General features: G+C 40.0%; 1 protein-coding gene across 2 annotated transcripts in view; it reads right to left on the bottom strand.

The window, feature by feature from the left end:
- The window catches only part of CPAMD8 (C3 and PZP like alpha-2-macroglobulin domain containing 8), a 50,485-nt gene that overhangs the window by 25,277 nt on the left and 1,954 nt on the right, over positions 1 to 23,254 (bottom strand). Inside the window, exons 2-26 of one of the 2 annotated variants that reach the window (XM_032712052.1) lie at positions 22,698 to 22,849; positions 21,439 to 21,461; positions 20,367 to 20,532; positions 20,187 to 20,239; positions 19,685 to 19,702; positions 18,702 to 18,756; positions 18,454 to 18,567; positions 18,052 to 18,136; positions 17,667 to 17,775; positions 16,983 to 17,210; positions 16,674 to 16,844; positions 16,156 to 16,284; positions 13,952 to 14,141; positions 12,540 to 12,712; positions 12,292 to 12,441; positions 12,022 to 12,183; positions 9,884 to 10,026; positions 8,823 to 8,888; positions 5,768 to 5,999; positions 4,998 to 5,151; positions 4,263 to 4,405; positions 3,775 to 3,826; positions 2,803 to 3,101; positions 2,184 to 2,409; positions 1,475 to 1,651 (exon numbers count right to left, since the gene is read on the bottom strand). In XM_032712052.1, coding sequence (XP_032567943.1) covers positions 1,475 to 1,651; positions 2,184 to 2,409; positions 2,803 to 3,101; positions 3,775 to 3,826; positions 4,263 to 4,405; positions 4,998 to 5,151; positions 5,768 to 5,999; positions 8,823 to 8,888; positions 9,884 to 10,026; positions 12,022 to 12,183; positions 12,292 to 12,441; positions 12,540 to 12,712; positions 13,952 to 14,141; positions 16,156 to 16,284; positions 16,674 to 16,844; positions 16,983 to 17,210; positions 17,667 to 17,775; positions 18,052 to 18,136; positions 18,454 to 18,567; positions 18,702 to 18,756; positions 19,685 to 19,702; positions 20,187 to 20,239; positions 20,367 to 20,532; positions 21,439 to 21,461; positions 22,698 to 22,849 — 3,470 coding nt within the window. The remainder of the gene's footprint in view (positions 1 to 1,474; positions 1,652 to 2,183; positions 2,410 to 2,802; positions 3,102 to 3,774; positions 3,827 to 4,262; positions 4,406 to 4,997; positions 5,152 to 5,767; positions 6,000 to 8,822; positions 8,889 to 9,883; positions 10,027 to 12,021; positions 12,184 to 12,291; positions 12,442 to 12,539; positions 12,713 to 13,951; positions 14,142 to 16,155; positions 16,285 to 16,673; positions 16,845 to 16,982; positions 17,211 to 17,666; positions 17,776 to 18,051; positions 18,137 to 18,453; positions 18,568 to 18,701; positions 18,757 to 19,684; positions 19,703 to 20,186; positions 20,240 to 20,366; positions 20,533 to 21,438; positions 21,462 to 22,697; positions 22,850 to 23,254) is intronic. The other variant, XM_032712053.1, reaches the window with a different exon arrangement.

Here is a 23,254-nt window from a genome sequence, read left to right as displayed (position 1 = left end):
GACACATTGAGTCTTCATACCTCTCTTATCATTGTTTCTTGGAATGTTCATTTTTAATTCAGTTGTGCTTCATTACTCTTACACTTATTCTTCTTTGCTTCCAAGGTAGGGAGTGGCAGACTTGATGTCTTGCTAGCTCTTCTGAAATCTTCCCTTTCAAACACTCTGTGGATGTTGGGACTCACTGGAGAGGTTCACCTACCCAGTTTTCCCCTGTTCATCTGCTTTTGTAGAACTGTGTTGTGGGGAAGTAGAAAAAAATGCTGACTGGTTTAGCTCAGGCCACTTCTAAAGTTTAGGAAACACACAGGAATTGTTGGGTATCAGCACTTTCCACCATGGATGACTAAGCGAAGAAGTTTTCTGGCTTGGTAAGTCACAAAAGCCTTCTGGAGTGAGCAAACAGACTTTCTCCATCTAAACCTTGCACTTGGCAGGGCTCCAATAAACACAGAAGAGTTTAAAACTCTTGGGAATTTCTTCTGTCAGGGTTAATTAGCAAGCAGAGCTTAGAGCCAAAAACTTGGAAGGTTTGCAGATTCTTAAAAGGAAACAAAAGCAAAAGATGTTGCAAAGGAAACACTGACTTGGACTATTAACAAATTCCCTTTGCCTCATTGCTCTCAGCAAGCACAAAACATTACAAACAGAATGAGTGGAGCCAGGCAAAGGAAGCAGCACTGGGTTTTAGCTGCTGAATACAAGAAATATCTGGCATATTCCATTTTATATTTATATTTTCAGAGGAGAACCACCTAATCCTGTCACCTCTGATTTCATCACATGACTATTGTCTGACTCATACACAAGAGAGCTTTGTCCCTTTGGGTCATCCTTGTTTTTAATGATCTCTGAATTCTTACTGAAAATTGCACTTCGTTATAAAACTATTTTGCATGTGGCTCTTCTTAAACAAATGCTGAGAAAAACAGCGCAAACAAAAAGATAGATTGCTTTGAGCTGCTTAGTGAGGTAGGACAGGACACTGAAAGGACAGATAAAATCCCTCATTATATGCCTCTAGGATAACTATTTTGCATACTAACTTTTGATTTTGGGTACAGTGTTACTAAGAAAATAGTGTTAAAAAAAGAAAGTCCAGGGGAGAGTCATGTCCTGACTAAAGTGATGGAAAGACAATTCATGAATAAGGCAAAAAAATGTATGGATTTTTACGAAAATTAGTTTTCCTTGGTTTTCTAAGATGTTTAAACATAGAAATCAGCTATCTAAGAAAAAAAATAAAAAAGATAAATCAATAAACATCCAAACTAAGAGTTATTGAAGGGAAACACAGGTTATGTATCAAGGGAAAATGTCTTGCCATCAAAATCTGTTAATCTGTGAGATTATCCTACAAGAAATGATGAATCCTCATCATTTGGGCTACTCTTGATTAGAAAGCATGACGGGATACAAGTAAAACTGTCTTCTAACTTTTCTCCATTTATAAATTGTGAATGTAATGAGTTACCTTGAACAAGGTAATCAGTAGCTTCAATCTCCACCTCATGACTGAGTTGTTTGGTTTTCTGCAGATATTTCAGGACAAAAACATTGGGAGCAAAATGGATCATGTTCTGCTCCCCACAGCCAAAGGGTAATCGCAGAAGGTTGTCCAAGTTGTTCAAAGTAGGACCCATCACATCTCCTGTTTGAGAAAGAGGTGATATGTTCAGTATTAGGCAGTTCGACTTGACTTTTGGTGCCTTACAATTAAACCCCGCCTGACTATACCAATATCACTGGTTAAATAAACTGTATCATAAGTGGGAAGTCCTTCATATGTTAAATCTAAGCCCTTCAATCTTTTGTTGGATTAAAGAAATTCCACATTTCAGAGTTGGATTGTCCATGACTTCCCAATTTAAGGTGAGTTTAGAACACAGCACGATTTGTGATTATGATGATTATGAAATAAATACTGTGAACTCTAACAGACAGTGCCTCTGCAAAGCTCTCAGTATCAACTTTAAATCACTGTCAACTCAAACAGGTTTCAAAAAAGTGACAAAAAGCCCCCCAAAAAATCATTTGTCCTAGAATTAAGCAGCATAAAACCTGTGTAAATGCCTATGACTATCTTATCAGGTGTGCATTACTCAAATACTGGTCAGAAGCAAGTAACAGCTGGAGTATCTCTTCACATTTGATACCCAGTGATACCTCCTCAGAATTGATACCTATGATTGAAGCCGTAGCTCTTTCTGATCCTGGAATTATGTTGTGGGGAACTCCAAGAGTAAATGCTTCATTGTGATTTTCATCAGTCTCTTCTTTTCTCCAAATTTTAAACTCTCCCATTGACCCCCAGCCTGTGGAAAAGCCAACGTACTTCACCTCAAGCTGTTTGGGGACTGTCCACTCCACAATAATAGACTCATTTAGCATCCGAGTACCGTGGCCAACCTGAAAGGGACAGAAAACCAGGCAGTTCCAAGAGCCCATACATTTGGAGTCACTCTGCCAGGTGTCCTTGGACCCCCTAACTCATATGTGCATCAGAGAACATTGTACATGGATCAATACCTTTCTCTTTCCCACCCACAAAACAATCCAAGGAAGTTTAACGAGAATTCCACAGGCTTGATCTTCAAGGACTAAAAATGTTGAAGACTGAAGTCCTGAGGACATACCAAACTGATTTGTTCTGAGCAGATTTGCTCTGATTAAAGAATTAAAACAGAAAAGACAACAGGAGAGAATCTTTTACCTTTTACACCAACCTAAGGAAAACCTGCCATTTGTGTGCTCAGACTCTGTTTAAAAAGAGACTTTGAGACCCTTACAAGAATTCAGTACCTGGATAATTCCATTTTTCCAGCTGATCCAGAAGCTGCGGAATTCATCCCAGGAGAGGATCCCAGGTGTGTCCCTGCTGGCCACGGGCTCACCCATTTTGCTTACGGAAATCCATGTTTTGCTGTTTTGATGTCCACCAATAACAATCTCTGTCATCTCTGCCATGTCGCGGGGACCAGAGGACAAGGCCAGGTGAGCATCATTGTGGGCTTTCACAGCAATATCAAAGTGGGTCATCTGGGCAGGTTTCTGCATGTACTGGTACTCATATTTGTTAGGTGTAGATATGTGGATTTTCTCTAGCCAGAAAAATAATGGAATGTTGTAAGAATTAGAGCTGAGCTTACAGACTTCAAAAATAACCCACTGGTGATTACTAAATTTAAACAAACACACCTTTCCTAAGTAATGTTTTTTTCCAGCTTCTCTTAAAACAAACTATGAAAGTAAACATGGATGTTTCTTCTCATCTTTTATTTTTACATCCTTCCAATATAGAAGATACTTCAAACTGCTCAGCTGAATTTCTCATGAAGTCTGCAAGTGATTTTTCAGTTCAAATCTAGTAGTCAAAAGCAGCTCTGTTTAGCTACTGGAGTCAACTCTGAGCTACCCAAATCTCTGGCAGAAAGGACATACTGATTCCAGAACTGAATTTTAAAAGACCAACTGAAAATATAGTACAGTCTCAGTTACTGTCCACAGTGCTGAATACTCAAACTGTTTCATAAAGTAAAGGAATTTAATGGCTATTTCCAGAAATCATTTGGGCAGTTGAAGCAAATTCATAATTAGCCAGCCCGGTTAGAAAGACTTTATTCAAAAATTCTTCCTACACACCATAACTCATCAATCACGGAGAAACGGACTCAAAAATTTTAATTTTTTTTTTTTTAAAGGAGATGAAGCCAAATGTTTCTATTTAAAACTGAACCAAACAAACTGAATCTCTCATTCAAATCATGAACTTACCATTTGGGCAGAAGAACACACTGTAGGTGTATTCTCTGGACAGTCCCTCTGGCTATAGAAAGACAGAAATCCACACATAAACCCACAGGGCTTGGATGAGCAGGAACAGATCTCAGTTTTACTTAGAAAACACAGAAATTATATTCTGCTGCTGTACAGTTGTTTATGTCCTTTATAGGAAAGAGATGACACCATGTGCCAACCACCAGCAGAGAACCTCACAGCACAGCACATTCTAGATTAACAGGGTAAGTTTATCCAATAAAGTTTCCATTCCTTTTTCTCCTGAACAATACTGAAGATTCACCAGGTAAACTCAGAACCACATGGGCTCTTTCTGTACAAGTATCACTACATTATTTCCAATCATGGAAACAAACCACAAACCAATTTGAGGATTCTGATAAACCTATCCATGTTTGGTTACCTAAAAACTGTCACAATTTGCCCATTTTTATCTGAATTATTGCAAATTCCTATTTTCTTACCTCAATAATCACACTGCTACGAACATAATCCACTCCCATTGGGGTTCTTTTGTCCAGGAAAGTGTCCTCTGAGTGTTTGTCATTCTTTAAGCTCTGCATGCCATCCTGACAGCAATTAGTCCCACCATAAGCAAAAGCTTTTGCTAAGAAATAGAAGGGAAAAGCAGGAGGTATTTTGAGACAGGAAGATCTCCACGAGCTTAAGAGAAGATCTGAATGAATTAGATACAGCTAATTACCAGTACATCAAGTGTTTTGGAAATACAGCTCTCTCCTATTACCCTTATGCCATATTTGAATGATCACATCTAAAACCAGGCAATATTTGGCCAGTCATGGGGCAACAGAGAAACTCTTCTCTAATTTTCAGTGTTGGCCAATTTGTACTGGGATTATTTGTTGAAAGATGCACAAAATCAGTTGTTATTCTCTTATTTAAAAATTCCCAAGGAAATTTAAAAATTCTCTTCAGGGAAATCTATCAGGTCCAACCTCACATGAGCAAATGTCATAACAGGAAAACTGATAACCAGGGAATCTCCTGAGGTTTGTGCATTATAGGTATAGAATGTGTTTCTACAATAAATGAAGTTGAAAAGCCAAGCTGGCAGCAAGTGGAATAAAAAATTCCCCTTTGGGGTAGTGGAGAAACAAGAATTTTCTGCCGAAAGAGAAATAAAAAGAAACACTTGTAAAACTCTTTCAAGCAACAAGCTGTTTTTAGTTCTATACTACCAGTGATGTTGCTCAGTCCCAGTTCATTGAAGGAGAGAACAACAGAGGTGGGTTTGGCTTCCCCAGGGGCAACGCACTTCTTTCTTGTCAGATGGTGCTTCCCAGGATGTCCAACAAACTTTATGCCTTTTGGGACAGAAATCTTCACGTGGACCTGTGAAAATTTTGGAATTCATTACAAATTTCAGCTGCAAAGTCACTTGTAAAAATTCTGAAAGCCACAAAATGCTCCACAAAAATCACAGCATACAGATTTATTTGTTCTTCAAGCTTTCTAGTCATGTACTTGACTGAGAGCAGTACTTTCAGCTCAGCAATTCTACAAGTATTTCTGAGAGATACTACTGAGGGTAGGGACACAATGAGTTTGAAAAGAAAACATCTTGGGAGACAGGATTACTTGGGAAAAAAAAACAAAACCAAAAACAAAACAACTACTTCTGGCAGCTTTCCAATCATGAAGGAATTTCTTCTGTGATTCACAATGAGCTTCCTAATTGTCTTCTCTATATTTTTGCCCTACACTTTTCAATATTTGTACTTCTGAAGTGCTGCAAGATACTCCAGACCACTACATGTGTTTCAAGCTGAAAGTAAATAAAACAATTACTTTTATTTGTATTGAAAAGCAATATTTATCTTTTCAAGGCCCCTCTGCTGAGCTTACCTCTACATAGGCTGGTACCTTATCTAATGTAACTTGTGGATCACTATGAGGTTCTGATGATAAACCAGAATTGAGTTGTTCAGCAAAAGGAGAGGGTTGTTACCTCTACACACACAGCCAGGTAGTTGTAGACAGTCAGTGGGATTTTGGTCTGTTCCCCCCGGATGACGTGGTAGGGCAGGGTGAAATCAATGAAGAAAGGCTTGAATGTCTTTAGCTCTGTCTGTCTGGCAATGCCCAAACCCTTCTCTTCAGACAGACCCACAGCCTCCGTGATCCAGGTGGTGATGGAGTCAGGCACGTCCACATGCAGCTGGGCTTCCCCTGATGTGTTACTGTCAAAAGGAACATGAAATAATTTGGGTTCAGCAGATTAGCTTCATTCCAAAGCATTTAATTTAAGTACACATTTTGGGGAGTTCCCTCCACATCCAAATTTATACGATAACATCAGTGTCTGCTTTGAGCAGCAGCTTATAAAAGGCTCAATGTTTTTTATCAGTTGAGACCTATAAACATTTATAAGGAGAACAGCAAGTAGTTAGTTCTGTGAAACAATCTAACATACAAATTTGTACAGGTTCAAAAACTTTATTTGCAGCCTCATTATAAAGTGACTTTTCTTAGAGGCAAATGTCTGCATCAAGTAAAAAAAAATCCCCCACAAACAAAACTAAAAAACTACCAAAACCCAAAAACAACAACAAAAAAAGAAAGAATCGCAGAATGAGGTCCTGGATAAAAACAGTTCAACAATAATTTATTTAATTATCTCAGCATCAATATCGGCTAGTGAAATAAAAGTATTTTTTGTTGTCCCTGTGTCCATTTCTACACTGCAGACTCTGCTTGAATATAAGGTCAAATGAGAAATTTTCTGGACACCAAGTTCAGCAACTGTTTGCTTTGATTCAGAAACATTTTGGTTTGTTGGGGTTTGGAATGCCTCACTTAGAAAACTTCCAAATCCATCATTTTCTTCCAATGGGTATTGAAACTAATTATTAAAAATCAAGTCTCTGAGTATTTAGCTTTCCTGTGCATACCCCGACAGGATATCATGAACCTGGTATCCTCTTCTATGCTTTGTAATAACAGAAATTCAATTTTCTTCTGAAGAAAATTTCCCTCCTGCAAAGCATCTTTGGCCTTGCCTGGAACAGAAAACATTTCCTCCAACACAAGAACAAAAGCTATTTCATGGTTCAACTGACAGCATGATTGGTGCAATTATGAGTACACCCCAAGGTTTTTTGTTCTCAAGTTCTTATTTATTCCCCAGAGCTTGATACACATGCTGTCAGCTCTGTGAGCTTTTGAGAGCATTGAAAAGGAGAAAGGAAGATCTTCAGAACAAACTTGGAGAGCCTATAGCATGACATGATCCTTGTGGGTCCCTCCCAACCCAGAACATTCCATGAAACATTGTCACCTGCAAAGCTGCCTGATCCACATCCAGACCACCCCCAAGAACTGCACTTCCACTGCTCTTCACATGAAAGTGATTCACTTCTGGCATAAATGAAGCACTTTCACTTTGCTCCTCTACATCAACTGTTTGCAATTCTCCTTGAGCCTGAAGCTGCAGGAACTGTCAGGAGCCAGGCAGGAGGTCATGGACTGATCTGTGTATTTATAGTACAGTGGGGAAAGAATTAAAACAAATGGTTTGATGAAAACTAGAGATCACTGTGCCTTTTAATAGACATGCTAAGCTCAGTCAGGCTCCAAGCACTGGCCAATGAATGTGGTTCCCCAGCTCAAAGTTCACAGTGGAGAGCCTGGGAAACGCACTTGGCTTGGCAACACCAAGTTATTACAGAATCATGGAATGGTTGGGTTGAGACATTAAAGCTCACCTCATTCCAGGGCAGGGACACCTTCCACCATCCCAGGTTGCTCCAAGCCCTGTCCAAACCAGCCTTGGACACTTCCAGGGATGGGGCAGCCACAGCTTCTCTGGGCAACCTGTGCCAATATCACCCTTATAGTAAAGAATTTCTTCCTGTTATCTAACCCAAACCTACTTAAAAATTAAAGCTATTTTAACTTTTTTTAAGCAGACTAATTCCTAAACATTTAGGTCCTCATACTAACTGGAGTTATGCAGCTGGTACCTGCAATAATCCCCAGCCCTGAAGAATAAGTAGAAGGGTGTCCTGGCTCTAGGACTGGCAAGATTCCAGTTTGTTTAACCGGACAATTTGTTGCAGCTGATGTTCTTTCCACTGGGATTTCAGCCCATAACCAGTATTAACATTATTTTCACACATGAGGGCACTTACTCTTCTGGGCAGGAGGCCAAAGTACACACTCATTTCCAGCCATTAGACCCTCCAGCCAGGCTCTAGGAATTTTTAGAATTGGTTTGGGAAGTTGACATTAGGCTTTTGTTCCTTTTTTTTTTTTTTGAGGATTGTATTTTGTAATTATAAATGGTAGAAGAAAAAAATAAATTCTTCCTGTTCAAGAGAGTGGAAGTGAAGAAATGGTCAACTCGGTTGTTTCTAATGAAATGAAGTGGAGAAAATGCAATCTGCAACTTTTTATTCCACACTCTCCCACTTATAATTAACTGCCCCAGCTTGCTGAGGCCCAAACAGGCACTTCTGGAATTCTCTGTGTATTTCTACAAAGCATATTTCATGCTCAATTGAACAGATTTGAATACACTTGCTCCAAGTTCCTGTCAAATTTAATTTACAATCATTTATTGAGAAGGAAGTTTACTTGCAAACATGGAGAAGTCTTTTAATAATTGCTTCAAATTATCCTAGGCGTGCTGTTGTGGGAGAGATTAGTTATCTATTTATTAATTTTCTCAGTTCCAACTGTACCCAGAGGAAACCACTGTTTGTGAGGCAGTAAATTAAGGTTTGGGGGAGATGCTTTTGCAACAGATGACAGAGAAAGAAGGAACTTGAAAAGCACTCAATAGAGAATCAATGTGGTTACAACTGACACTTGAAGCAGGTGAATACACTTCAAGACCGGGTGAAATGTTGCAAAGAGTATTGATTAAGGTGGTAATGAAGAAAAACAATGAAAAAAATATCAGAAAATGCCAATGTAACTCCAATAGGTTTTACAGAGCTTTGTTTTTTTTAGTTGAACAGATACAACCCTCTGGATATAATTAAGAAATTCCCTGTCAATACCTGACATTGAGGCAATGCCAAATCCATGTTTCGGGAAAGAAGGTTCTTTTTCTCTTCTCTGCTCTGCTAGAACAAGAAAGAAGTCCTTGTGAATTAACTCTTTCATTAAGACAGTTTTAACTGATAAATCAGAGTTATCACCTGACTGCAGCTCACATCACCAACATTCTGGCTCGCTACAGACTCATTCAGTGAGTAGGCGATCACCCATAACACAAATTACATGGTCCTCCCAAACAATCCCATTGCGCACACACACACTCTGCAGACATAAATAAGAATGTAAAAAAAACCCAGTACGAATAAGATTATATTATTTCTGCTAGTTTTAAAGATTATCTGATTTTATGATCCAAATTCTTTCACCAAAGGAAGTCAAAAGGAGCACACTGAGCATGTGATTTCCCAGGATATGATGTGGCCTAACTAACAGTAGTTACTACAATCACTACTTTATATTCCTCTCCACTTCTTCTCTTGGAGTTGTCTTGACCTCTAATATTTTAATAATTTAGTCAGTTTTTCTACACCTATGATGCTTCATTATCTTTTTGTTAATTAACCCCCTGGCTCTGCTAAGAGAAGCTCCCAGGATGTTCAGGATGCAAATGGAAGGCTCAGAATTACCCACTGCACTTCAGGATTTATTCTTCCTGCAGACCCTCATTTTGACCACCAACTGAATGGCCAAAATAACAAAGAATTAACTCTGTGAAACCAGCTCTAGCTTGAAAATATTGAGAAAGCAGCAACTAATTCCCAGAAAACTGACATATGAAAGAGTGTCAAATGATTCATATCATATCTTATCAAATCATATCATATTCATATCTTCATTTTGAAGAATATTTCTCTACATTTTTCCAGAATTAAACTAAATTTAACAAAGTAATGTCAGCTGTAAGTTTTGCTAAGTCTATCAAGACATCAGAAGAGTTTCTCCACCACTGCCTTTAAACCTGGGGGTATGGAGGTGGAAAGCAGCTGATAATATAGAAAAAAGAAAAAACAGCTCAGAGTAACATAGACAATATATATTACAAAAAAAAAAAAAAAGTTACCTTGCTGTTATTTTAGAATGCATTGTGGCCACCAAGGTCCCAGTGTGAGGTTGGAAGGCTGGAACAGCCTCATCTGTGTACATTCCTCCATTCTGCCTGTGGTTCAAGCTGACTATGTCAGTCATTACCACCAAACCAGTTTCCTAGAACATGTAAATGAAGACCACAAAACAAAAACCAGCAAGGAAAAAAATAAACTAAGAGAATTAAATGTGTACCAAGAAAAACTTTTTAAAATAGAATTCCTCAATCCTGTTCTAACATTTATGGGGTAAATCTCAATTGAAACCTGAGGATTTTTTTTAAAATTTTATATAAAAAGGAAGATACATCCCCAGAGGTTTTATGAGAAAGCCCTTGTCTGCTTGGAAAAGGCATTTAAATCACTATCTACCATTACTGGGTATATGTGACTGCCAGGCAGCTAGAGGTAAAAAAATAATTACACAGATTTTTCCCCTAGAATGCAACATTACAGCTTTTTACCTTTCCTAAAAGTTTCCAGAGTATTCTGCTGCACTTAGCAGGCAGCTCTCACATCAGACATCACCAATTCTGTACTGCCAGGGATGCCAAGCAAAATGAAAACTGTCCACACAGCTCCACAGGGAAAGCACAGAACTCCTGAGAAAGCTCTCTGCCAGCTCTGTCCCCTAAATGCACTTATTCATAAGAGACAGCAGCTCTCAGACGCCAAAGAATGAGCTTTGTTCTCCACATCCACACCTAGTTATCACACACCAGAGATGCAGCCCTGCAGTCACACCAGCTCCCAATATATGCACCTTTTCCCAAGAATTTCTACCTCTCAGGAAGAAAAACAGCAGCATCAGAACAAAACCAGATCCCAAGGAGAGAAGCAGCAGTGACTCCTGAAATGGGGGGTTGCAACGAGGATTTAGAGTTTAAGAGGTTGAGGCATTGGGGGAATATATGAAAGCCTTTGGGGTTTAAGGCAACATAATAAAACAATTTAGCTAAAAATCCCAGAAAGGACAAAGAATGAGGAGACAGAGGAGCTGTAGGAAGCAAGGATCATAATTATTAGCAGTTACGTGGATTAAAATCGGAAAGAACATCAAACATTAGACCTGTGACACTGGTTCTCTAGGTCAATCTGTCTTTCAGAGCAGCCAGCAGTAAGCCTGTGTAAAGAATATAAAACATTCACAGCACAGCCTTTCACGTGGAATGTTCTTATTTCAGGCAATCAGGGAACAGAGGTTACACCCTGCATGGTGAGGAAGACAGAAAAGTGGGATGTCAGCAGAGTCTGAAAGGGTGGATGGACTCTACTGTGCAACTCCAGGAAGGAAAGGAAGAGGTAAACAAGCAGAACTTCTCAAATAGATGAAGTAACATCATTTTAAACAAAAGGAAAGCAAGAAGCTAATGGAAATAGTAGCATGTCTTAAAACCCACAGGTGACTATTCTCAGCTTAAAGGACTGCACTGTTAGTATCCAAAGCAACGAACAAATGAATCAGTGCATGAATAAATTAAAAAAAAAAAAGAAAAAGAACTTGTTTTAAATGCTCAACTTGAAAGTTAATGCAAATACACAGCACAGATCAAAGAAATAAGATATTTAAAATCTGGCCAGGTTTAACTATAGAAAGACACCAAGCAAACATAACTACTTAAATATACGGCATTTAAGCAGTAACTTGATTGAGGATACAAAGAAAACATTCCTTATCTTTCATGCAGATGGCCACAGAAGCTGGTAGAGCTTGGGCAGGAAAGAAATGTAAATGATTTCCAAAGGATAGTCCAAAAGGGAAAAGACTACAAGGAAAGCCTCACATTCCACCTTCTTCCCTGTCAGAGGAGCTGCGGAAGAGACCTGCAAGCTCATCCACAGCTGGAGGAACCTTCTGGTCCCTCTAATTCTCCAGAGCATCAGCATGAATTCCTTCCCCCAATAGCGTAACTGGCCCTCTCATCAAGACTGGCCAAAATCAAACAACATCTCTCCAACATTTTTGCTGGAACAGTGAACTCTGTTCTCAGAAATTACTTTCCAGCCTCCTCTCAGAGAAATAGCTCTGGTATGGGCAAAATATGGAGCTGAAAAATCATCCTGCAAACATGAAAGCAAAACAACTCCATAGAGAAGGGAGGCTCATTCTTCCTACTGTAAAGGCGAAGCGAGCGTCCTTGGTGATGTCCCAGTGCCAGGGAAAGACTGAAGATCTACGGCGTCTGTGTGAGGACATGCCTGGCCACCAGAAGTGGCCTTCCTCCTTTGGAGCTCCAAAAGCATCAGATACATCATACTCTGCAAGCTCCTGAAAAACCTGCAGGGAAAGGGCAGAGGCTGCTGTCCTTGGGTACAAAGGTATACACAAGGTAGATGTGGATCATAGCACTGAGGTAAAGACATCAGTGCCTTAAGCTCCTTATACCTGACTGGCTGTCAGCTGAAAGCCTGTCTTCAGCAGGTAGACACTCTTATCCACAGTGGCAATGCAGACACAGCTCGATTTTGCAGCTCTGATCTTGATGTTCACGACATCACCAGGTCTGGTCTCATTTGCTGAGAGCACCACTGCAACCTGGCAATGAACATTTAAGCCCAGTTATGTCAGCAGGTTAAACTATAGGGAAGAACGAAACCCCATCCCTTCCTCCCCGCTGGCTCCACAGCCCCTACCTGGTTCTCAAAGGAGGAATTCACAGTGAACTGCAGGCTGTCTGTGACCCCCTCCCCGTTCTCCCTCACATAGTACACCAGAAGACGGCCCAAGGGAGCCATGGAGTGAAGGACTGAGAATCTCAGGAACGTCACACACACCTCAACCTCTGCTGTAGGTGTGCTGGTAGGTGCTGGAACAGAAATGGTGAAAAATATAGTCTTATTTATCAAAATCTCTCTTCTTCCTGCCCCATCCTGCTGCTGAGAGGCACAGAACTCTCCACTCAAGGCTTGCATTCTTCCCTGTTGCACATGTTTTTCTTTAATTCAGTCTTTTCCCTTTTTCTATTCTTTGTGAAAGCTGATGGGAAATTAGCACCCTTAACATAATGAGCAGCATGGTGAAGGTGGATAGGGAATGACTACTCAGTGTTTTTCCAGCCATAAAAATCAAGGAAATACACGGTCAAATTATTAAGCCACTAAAAACAAAACAAAAAAAAGGTATCTACTGCTGCAAAACTCTGCTAAGAGAAAAGGTATAAATGAATTTGAAAAAGATTATGCAGTTTATAGAGCATATAATCACTGCAGAAGTTAAATAGAATCACCCAAAGGTTTGGGTTAGAAGGAACCTTTAGAGATCATCTAGTTCCAGTCCCCTTCTGTGGACAAGGACATCTTTCATAGGATCAGGTTGCCCAAAGTCCCATCCAACCTGCCCTGGAACACTTCCAAAGACAGAGCAACCACAATGCCTTCAGGCAGCCTGTAAATGCAACAGCTCAGAACAAATCTTCAGTGCAAAAAGTCATTACAAATTCCCAAACCTCTGATTTCCAGAAGCTGGGTTGGGTACATGTTTTACTCTTTGCCTGACTCCCAAACTGGTTGCTACTGCAGACAGGTTACCAGGATAGACATTTTCTTTGGCAGCTGTTACATGCATCTCCCAATTCCACCATTCTTTATCCCCCTGGTCCCTAAGTTCACCAGATTTGTATTTTTCTGTTATTCCTTGGACAAACTAGGAGTCCACACTTCATTTTTCCTTCCCTGTGTGGACTGCTTGATCTTCTCCTTTAGGCTGATCCACATTATCAGTCCATCTAATGTTCTCTTCTCAGATCAAGTTCAACCAGCTCAGCAAACTGCCCCAGACCCATCACACACTTCCTTGACACTCTGCTGAGCCAAAGGCAAGCAAAGATCAATTTTCTTAACAGAGAAAGACTGCAGAAAGACTAGAGAAAACTCTTTAAGAGTTATCCCTCAGAGAATTTTTTCTACGTATCACTATTTTTTTTGCACAAAATGATTCTACACTCTTTGAGGAGCATCCAATTCAAAAAAGGTGGATACTTAGGTTTATGGAAAGGTGTTTTTTTCCCTGAAAACAGGAGGGAGATTGCATTTCTGCTGCTAGCTACCTGTTCCTGGGAAATGTGTGATACCAATGTTCTTCTCAGAGGGGAAGGTGGCTCTTTTGCTCCTCTGCTGGGTGACGTTACTGGGCTGGAGCCCCGAGAGGACAATGTTGCCTCGCGATGCCACTTCATAATGTAGAGTGAAGTTGCAGGGACATGTGGACTTCACTGCAATGCAAGCCTCCTCTCCTACCTGCACCCAGAGACAGAAAAGCAAAAGATCTGGTCTGTTGCAATGTACACTTTTGATTTATAAAGCACAGAAGCCCCTTTGGGTTTCAGGCCACGGGAGGTGTGACCCCGTCTCCTAACAAACATAAGCATTGAAAAGTGTGTTACATTAGCACTGTTGTCATGGGCTTTTCTCACAATAAAAAGAGGTCAGTGTTCAGCTCCCCACTCCCTGCAAATCTACGGGAGAATGAGCTGGGGGTTGTATGCATTAATGAAACAATGAAGGAATCTCTGGAATTCTGGAAGTTAAGCCTTTTGGCACAGAGCAGCTGTCAGAATTGGTTCAATTTTAGACACCCCCTCAGTAATCCAGCCCCCCAAAAAAAGAAAGAGATAGATAGGTTGGGGGTAGAAAGAGATGTGTGTTTGATAGTCTTAGCAGTTTAACTGTGATTATACACGGGGACTGTATTCATGTGGCAAATACTAATTCAAACGTAACCAACGCGGCATGAAATTACTGGGAATAGATCTGAGGGAAAATGCTTTCCAATTACACAAGTCTTGATAATAACTTGTAAGTCTGGCACTCAGGGAGGTGTCAAACACACAAATAAATGAGAAGAAAGCTTCTTTTTGTCTGGGTAAGCTCATCTGATGCTTGCAATAGACTCCAGAGCAGCACTCTGGGCACTGAAGCCCTGTATACAGAGGGGCTCACTAAGTACTGAATGCTCAGAAGAAAAAATCCCCCAAATAGGACTCAGTAATAATTCCCCTTTCCTAGGAACACAAACTTCTTGCTTCAGGGACCTGAGGAGCAGCTGGCATTGGTGTTCAGCAAGATTTCTGCAGAAGCTTCCACTCCTGACCCTCCTGTCATTTAAAGTAGAACAATTCCCAACTAAAACTGTTCAGGCTGGATGTTAAATCCCAAAAAAAAAAATCTTTTGAAAAACTTCGCCTTCTCCAGCACCAAGTGTTCTCCTTCCAGAATGTCCACATGGTACAAACCAAAAGGGCAGAACTTGACTACAATGGTTAAATATAGTGAGAATGCCACAAAGTCCAAAAAGTGCCTCGTGACATTAAATATTTGAAGTATTAAGAATTTCCCCAGTGCAAATGATGAAACAATTCATTAAAAAATGAATGTAGCTAATTGGAACACCCAGTAAGAGCTGGCAATGCAGGGAAACAGTTCCCACATCAGCTGGTCATCCAACTCCTAGCTTTCCCACAGAAGAATTAGTTCTAATCAGGTTATAATAAGAACAATGTGTTCAGATTAGCAGCGTATAATCCCCTTTCCATACCTCAGGAAACTTGTAAAAGATTAATTAGCCATTAAACTTCCATGAAATTTAACGATAAAAAAAAAAAGCTCTTATTTGGATACAAAGAATCTGAAACCAACCCGACAGATAACAGAAATTTAAGTGTGTGTAGTACCAAAACACACTTTTTTTCCCCACAAAGCAATATGCAGACCTTCAGAACACCTTCCTGGGTAAGAAGAAACCTTAAGCAACTCTCAGAAAACAATATGCAACAGGAATCATGATTAAATCAGACCTTTATGAGAGAAATTGTAACTTTTATAGGGCAGGATTACAATTTTAAAGAGGCTCCTACAAAACCTACAAAAGACAAGGTAACTGTATTCTTCCAGCTACTGAACTATGAACAAACAGATACAGCTAAGATTTACACTGGAAGTTCTAGTGAGGCTACACAGCCTTAATTTTGATTTTTAGTAATGAAGCCACCCCAATAACATGAATTCCAGTGATCTCCACAACACAAAGGAGAATGAGGTGCTGCATAAAGCATTAAAGGTGCTTTGCTTAGCACTGTGTATGACCCATATTGAACAATTCTTTGGTGGTTGAAGTGCAGCTCCTTGAAGTTTCCTCCCTTTGGAGTGGAAACAAAAACAGTTCCGGATCCCAGAAACACCTAGAAATATTTAATTAGAACTAAGAACTTTTAGCCAAGAATTGTTGCCATGATCGAATATGACGCCAACATACCTGGAAAGGTTTGTCTGGTGCCTGGAGCTGGATGTGACACTTGCTGGGTGAGTACCAGCTGCTGATGGACAAGTAGTTGGGCAGATATTGGTCCCCAGAGGGTTTCCCATCAATTGCTGTCACTTTGGTCTTTTAAAAAAAAGTTACATCTGAATGTTATGCATAGAAATCATGCATAGAAATCCTGATTTGTGCTCTTTTATGTTGTATCCCCTTCTCCCATTTTATGCTTTCCAGCTGTTCATCTCTTGTCATCTTTAAACAGCAATATTACTTCCCAAATATCAGACCCTTACTACTTTGTTAAGCTGTATTTGGAGAAGCATCTTTTCATGGTGGTTCTCAACATCAGTTCTATTGGCAGCAAGAAACAAAGCAAGTGTTTGCTATGTTGAAATCCAGAAGCTGAAGCTAAAAAGGCAGCGATTTCCTGTTTGTAGCACTGATTTTATAAAGTGCAGGTTTGACAAGATTAGTTACATTAAAGCCCGCTAATCCTATAAAGATCTTTTACCCACCTCCAGCCAGACATATTGGGCAGCTGTGGGGATGGAGGGGATTTCAAACTCCACCAGGCCATTCCTTGATACCAGTTCACTTGTGTAAACGTTGTCCTTTGGTGTGAGCTCAGCTTTAATTCGGATGGTGACCCTGTCAGCTGGACTTCCATCAGGGTAAGTGACTTCTACCTACACAGTGTGACATTTATAGAACAACAGGGTTTACATGACCAGCAATTCCAGGTGGGAAAAACACACCAGAGAATATGGTGTGACATCCTGAGATCAAGTCAGTACAATCTCATGGTGGCTCTATTTTAATCTTACCTTCCCTTTGTAAGGCAGTCCAGGTTTGAACTGTTTTCTAGTGTCCTTGGAGTACTTGATATCAATCAGCTGTTTCTGGACAGGTGTTGAGTCATCAAATGTGACTTGTTTGCTCCCATCAGAGCTAATCAGTGTGGCCCAGATGTTGACTGTGCCTCGGAAATGCTCTGGGACATCAGCTGGCATCATGTCTTTGACACACACATCGAAAACAGCAGAGCCATCAATCTACAAATTGTGTTGGGGAACAGAAATGTAGGTTTGCATTCACATCCAGAGAGGGTCTGTAAACCAAGTCTAAATCACAGGCACTAGATAGGAGTTCGCAGCAGTATTTTTATAGGATTAGGAGTGGAGAGAGTTAATTGGGGAGTGGATGAAGGAAGGAAGAAAGCAAGCAAGTTTCATTTTCCTCCTTCTCCCTAGTCTGGACTAGCTCTGTCACAGTCCCTCAGTCTCTTGTTCTCCTCAGCCCAATATGCTCTAAAACCAGATTAATACTATGCCAATAAATTCCCATCCCCCCAAATCATAAACAGACCATGCAAAAACAAGTAATACTTTTTATTATGCTGGACCTAATTATCCCATTTTATTCCTTATTTTCTGATCTCCCATCAGTAACAAAACAGAGCTGTGGGATTAAGGAACACAGATCACAGGTGAGTCAGTGGTTTTCCTCACCTGGGTGGTCTTGAGGACAGGGCGCCCCACTTCATGCCTGTAGTACCCCACACCATTTATAGTCATATTGACAATTAACTTCCCTGTCACTGGTTTTCCAAATGTGTATCTGAAATAGAAAGAAGATATTTAATAACTTCCACATAGTTTCTTTTTTCCTGCTTATATCAAGGCAATAACACGTTACCTGCACAACTAGAAAACAGAAAAAAATAGCACAGACAGTTTTCCAGCTTATTTTTAACATTCTAGGAAGGCTCTTACACAAGAAAGCTGATAAGGATGACAAGAAATAACCTGAAAATTCAGCAGCAGATGGGATCCAAGCTCCAGTGACTGTACCACAATCCAGAGTAATGAAACTTGATTTGGGATATGTTCCTACCTGGCATGGACAATTCCTTTTTCACACAGTGAGAGGTCCCGAATGTAGCGAGGGGGGTCAATGAGCAGCTCAAACTTTGGTAATACTACAATGAAAAAATACAGCAGAATCTTTTGAAGAAGAACTCATTGCCCAGGTTATAAAGAAAACCCACACAGCTCTGACCAGATCCTTCTTGTGGTCCATCGGGGCTGAGCGGGTAAACCAGCAGAGGATCAGTCGACAACAGCAGCAAACCAAGACCATCTTAGCAAAACACCCAGTTACCAGTGTCCCCATGCCACAGCTCGAAGGAATTTTTCCTCATGACATTTTAAATGCATTATTTCAGGTATTTCCTCAAGAGAAAACATTTCATAGTGTTCTGTTCTTCCAAATGCACTTGGGTTCCAGCCAACTCACCATATTTCTGAACTTCAAAAGATTTGTTGTACGTGTGTCCCTGCATTTCAGCAAAGATGAGCCATTCCCCAAACACTGGCTGATCAGACAGAGGAAAAGTCATATTGACAATACCTGAAAAAAAGGAATCGGACTATGAACTCCGTGGTGCTGTTCAGACATTGCCAAGGCTTATTGAATACAACTCAGGGGAAGCAGAAGCAAAGGTGAATAACAATACAAGGAGGAAAGGAATCTGAAAAACTCACCACAACAAAATGGCTTCAAATTGCTCCACTCGATCATCCGTGACCCCCGAGGATCCTGCACGTGGTTTAGGAATGAGAAACATCACAGTGAAAATGAGTATCACTAACGCATTGAACTCAGTTTGCAACAAAGAACTTAATTTTTTAACATACACACGTCACTAACAGTCCAAATGTAACTAATATATGTGTTCTGAAGATACTTTACCAGGGGTATTTGCTTTCTAAAATTATTTAAGACCATTGTAAGCAATGCACACAAGCAAGTGCTGTCAAGCAGCAGATCTTCCACCTGTTTTAAGACACCTCTTTCAGATGGGATGAACTGACCTCTGGTGACACTTTATTCCTAAAGGGTATGACAGGCAAGACAATTTTTAGGTGACATAGTCAGATGAAATTAATTCTACTGGTTTTGCCAGCATTAAATCTGTGCTAAACACAAACAAGAGAAGAAGGTGGATTCTTCTGTTTAAACACACGGTTTAAAAAAAAAGAGGAAAAAAAAAGAAAAAACTAAGATTAGACACAGAAGGAACCTCTCATTCACCTCATAAGGAAGAAGAGAGGAGCGCCCTTTCCTCACCATGGATTTCTATTGTCCACTATCAAAATGTTTGGGTGCAGAGATGAGATTGGCCCTGCTATACCAGCCCAGCCAGAGGAAGGATAGGAGTGGATCTGAAGGGGAAAATTGAGTGGGACTGTTACACTTACAAGTCCCAGTGAATATAGTCAATTCCTCTCAGGTTGAAAAATGGGAATGGATTTCTGAGACTGAGGTAGAAAACCAGGATATTTGTTGGTGGTAACAAAAGAGCAAGACACAAAGTCTTGTCAGTTAAAGACACAGGGAGAGAGATAATTGCATAGGATAGTTTGGGAATGGTCATAATGGACTTGAAAAGCTGCAGACCCTCTTCAGGCTACGACAACCTGGTGCCTGTACAGGACACATGTGAGATGGGCAGACAGATACTCACCACCACATAAGCTTCAATCTGAAAGAAAAAAAAAAAACCAACAAAAGACTTTATGAAACAAAGCTGCTTTTCTGCTTCTTGTGACAAACAGCTGACTTGGCACAAGCAAGGTGTGATACACAAAGTGATAGAGTTTAAACATCTCTTCTTTGCCAAGAGTAGTCTGAGAAACACACATTTCATCCACACATCTAAGTGGAAAAGTAATACTTTGCATATCTGTGCACTACCTAAATAAGGTGCAAGTCTGAAAAATTCTTTATCTGCTCTGGCATATTTGCATCCTATTTTCCAGCACTCCAGAAGCCTGTATTCTCCTTCAACAGGAATGTGACCAAGTAAAAAAAAACTAAATTGCAAATACATTGAACTACCACAAGATAAGACTAAATAGGTTAAAAAAGCCAATGATATTTCTGCACAGATGTACATTAGAATAAAATCCAAGCTATCAAGTATTCCAGCATATTTTACACTGTGAAAGAAAAAAAGTTTCCTTTACCCTGTCATTGACCGGTCTCAAGTCAGAAGTCACCATAAAGAGGTTTATTAACACTAAAAAAAGGAAAAGAAGACATTTATTAGTCATCAGAGCTGAAGCTGAACAGCTCATCCTAGAAACTACCCTTGAAGAAAGCTTTGCTTGAAAGCAGCCCTGATCTTGCAAATTGTCAAAATTTACCTTTCTGCTTGGGTTTATAGACAGGTTTGTCAATCTGGATGAACACTGAGGACCCTTTGCTGTCAATAGTGACTGTGGTGTAGTTGTGGAAGATGTACCCTTCCTCTGCCAGGTGCCTGTTGCCCCAGACTTTCAAATGGGCTTGTCCACGAAGCCCTGAGGGCACCTACAAAACAGACCAGGAGGTGAGGAAGACACAGAAAAAGCCTTTGAGCTTTTGGGAATATAAGTGACATTGAAATGAGCAAGAGCAGCCACCTGCTGCGTTTCAGTGTAACAGTGTGTTAGTAATAAAGAGAAAATGAAGAACACACTAGACCTTCTACAACATATAAACTTCAAAGGAGGCAAAGTCATGCTAAAAACATAGCAGGAAATTCTCTTCTGCCCTTTATCACTCATGCAAAGTGATATTTGATCTATGATCTGCATGTGCAGCTTCCACTACAAAAGGTGTGTTCCTGCTACGGAACACACAGCTCTACCAACAGAGGAAAAAAACCCCAATATAAAAAAAAGCCCCCCCTCGTGTCCCCCCCCCCCGACAAAAATTGCATGCTTGCACATTTTCAACCAGTTCCTCAGACTTTGAAAATGACAGCAGATTAAAAATTACACAGTAAAAAACCTGATCATACAATTCTAGAAGCGGGTCACAGTTTAGTATTTTGTTCCACCTGTCCCCTTTACATCCCAAAGAAGACAAGTCCAAAGTGAGCCCTTTTAAAGGCTTGTTCTTCAGTCCAGTTCAATTTTACCTGCATTTGAAGTCATAACCTACACAGAATTCTGTACTGCCATTCTTATCAAATAACCCCAACACAGAACTTTACGTTGAGCCATGAGCCACTAATTTTCTTTAGTGGTCTAAGGGCCTGACAGGTGAGCTGTGATGGGTCAAGCATTGTTCTTTTCACTCTCCACTCTTCCTCTTGAGCAGGTTCCTTCCTCCTCAGTGTGTGCACCAGAATGTGACATGTATTTGTGCCTCAGCTGCTCAGAGAGCAATGCCTGATGTGGCTGAAGGGAAGTCCCTCATGCTTTCACCAAAATCATCTTAATTGACACTCACCTTCAGTTTAATTGTTCCTTTATCTAAAATAAGAGAGCAAGAGAGAGAGTTATTCTCAAGGTAAGGCACTAACATTTTAGGTATTTGCAGTTTAGCAAATACCATAGAGCTGCTCCCTGACACACCCTCATTATGATTTCACCTAAAATAATTTTCCTGCTCTGTAAAACAATCTGCAGGGTGAGCAAATTGGACCAAGCAGAGTTCTCCAAAATAAACTTGGTCCACATTTATTCACAATTTTTGCCCAAGATAAACTGCAAAGTTCCCTATGGTTGGAGAGCACCATCAAGGCTGAGGTTTCACCACAGAGCAACCTGTGCTTACAGAAGTATTTTGCTGTTAAAAGCAACATGGCCTCTTCTGGGACTTGAATAGTTCTCAAAACACTGATAGGATCTATTTTGATTGCTGGATACGGGCATACCTAAGAGTTGTCCTGAGCATATGCTGTCCATATGTATAAGCATCACTCCCTTTGAATTAATTTGCAATTGTCAGTCAGTTTCAAAGACAACAAGGGGAGGATACAACCAGAGACAATCTGTTCCAAGAAAGAAAATGGCTATAAATATAACTCCCAATTTTAACACACAGAAGGGTTAAAATATATGATGGTTAAAGAGCCTGATTGCCTGAGCCTTGTTGACAACACAGCTCACACCACTCCTAGCAGTGGTACAACAGTGCTACTGGACTCCACTTTCACCAGTGTAAATTCACTCAGCATTAAGTTTGATGTAATCAAAACACTCTGTCTTTATTCACAGGATAGAGCTATCTGCCTTGGATTTTAATGACTTCTCTAACTGCAGAAATGTTACCACTTCTCTCAGCCACACTCAATCCTGAAGATGGAGAGACTGTATTCCCAGTACTTATTTTTAAATAAGGAAAGAAAATGATGATGATAATGATGCAGATTTTATGTTTTTCTTTAAAATAAACTTATCTTATTCCTTATATAGCCCCCCAGTGACAAATATTCAGGCTTCAAAAGGAAAGATATTCACTATAAAACTTTTGAATATCAACATCTGTGTATGCTTTGGTGTTCCAAAATTATTGACCTGTTTGTTATCACATACATCAAAAACACATTGACACAATCAACTGAGATGGTGTAGCAGTAGCCAATTAATTAGATATTAGTTTGCCTCCAGTTCCATTATCACCAAAGCAATTAAGAGATATTGTTGTGCTCCCACAGCACCTCAACTTACAAACCAGTTCTCAAGTTCAGAATCACAGTACCTTACCCAGAACTGTTCCATGGCTTCGTGACACAGTTTCTCCTTTGACCACTAACTGGACCTGGACTGTTGTCTCCTTGGCAGAGTTGAAGAGGGTCACACTTATGGTTTCCTCCACACCAGCTCGGAAAACAGAAGGTGCTGCAATCAAATAACCCCTGAGAAGCAAAATTAGAAGTGATCAGTCAAGACTCAGCAATAAGAGCATTATCGTCATTTGTGAGCCACTTTATGTGTAGCAAAAGGAAAAGAACAAACTACTCTGTGACATATTTGTTCCTGTATGGTCACGTTTGTGACCACCAGCAGTCTATGCCTGTATCTAATATGAATAAAAGAACACAGAACGCACACAGAAACAAACCTAAGTGCTTACAAATGGCTTATAAATCCTTAAGATTTAAATAAAAAGAGATCAATATCAATGTTTATTCCATATATATAATATAGATTTATTTGTAGCAAACTAAAGACACAATGAGCTGATTATATATTATATGTAACAAACTAAACATACAACCAGCTAATCATAAAAAATCATAAAGTTCATGAAGGAATAAGGA

Source organism: Chiroxiphia lanceolata, chromosome 27, assembly GCF_009829145.1.
Source record: "Chiroxiphia lanceolata isolate bChiLan1 chromosome 27, bChiLan1.pri, whole genome shotgun sequence".
NCBI lineage: Eukaryota > Metazoa > Chordata > Aves > Passeriformes > Pipridae > Chiroxiphia > Chiroxiphia lanceolata.
This window is presented reverse-complemented; position numbering and strand designations above follow the sequence as displayed.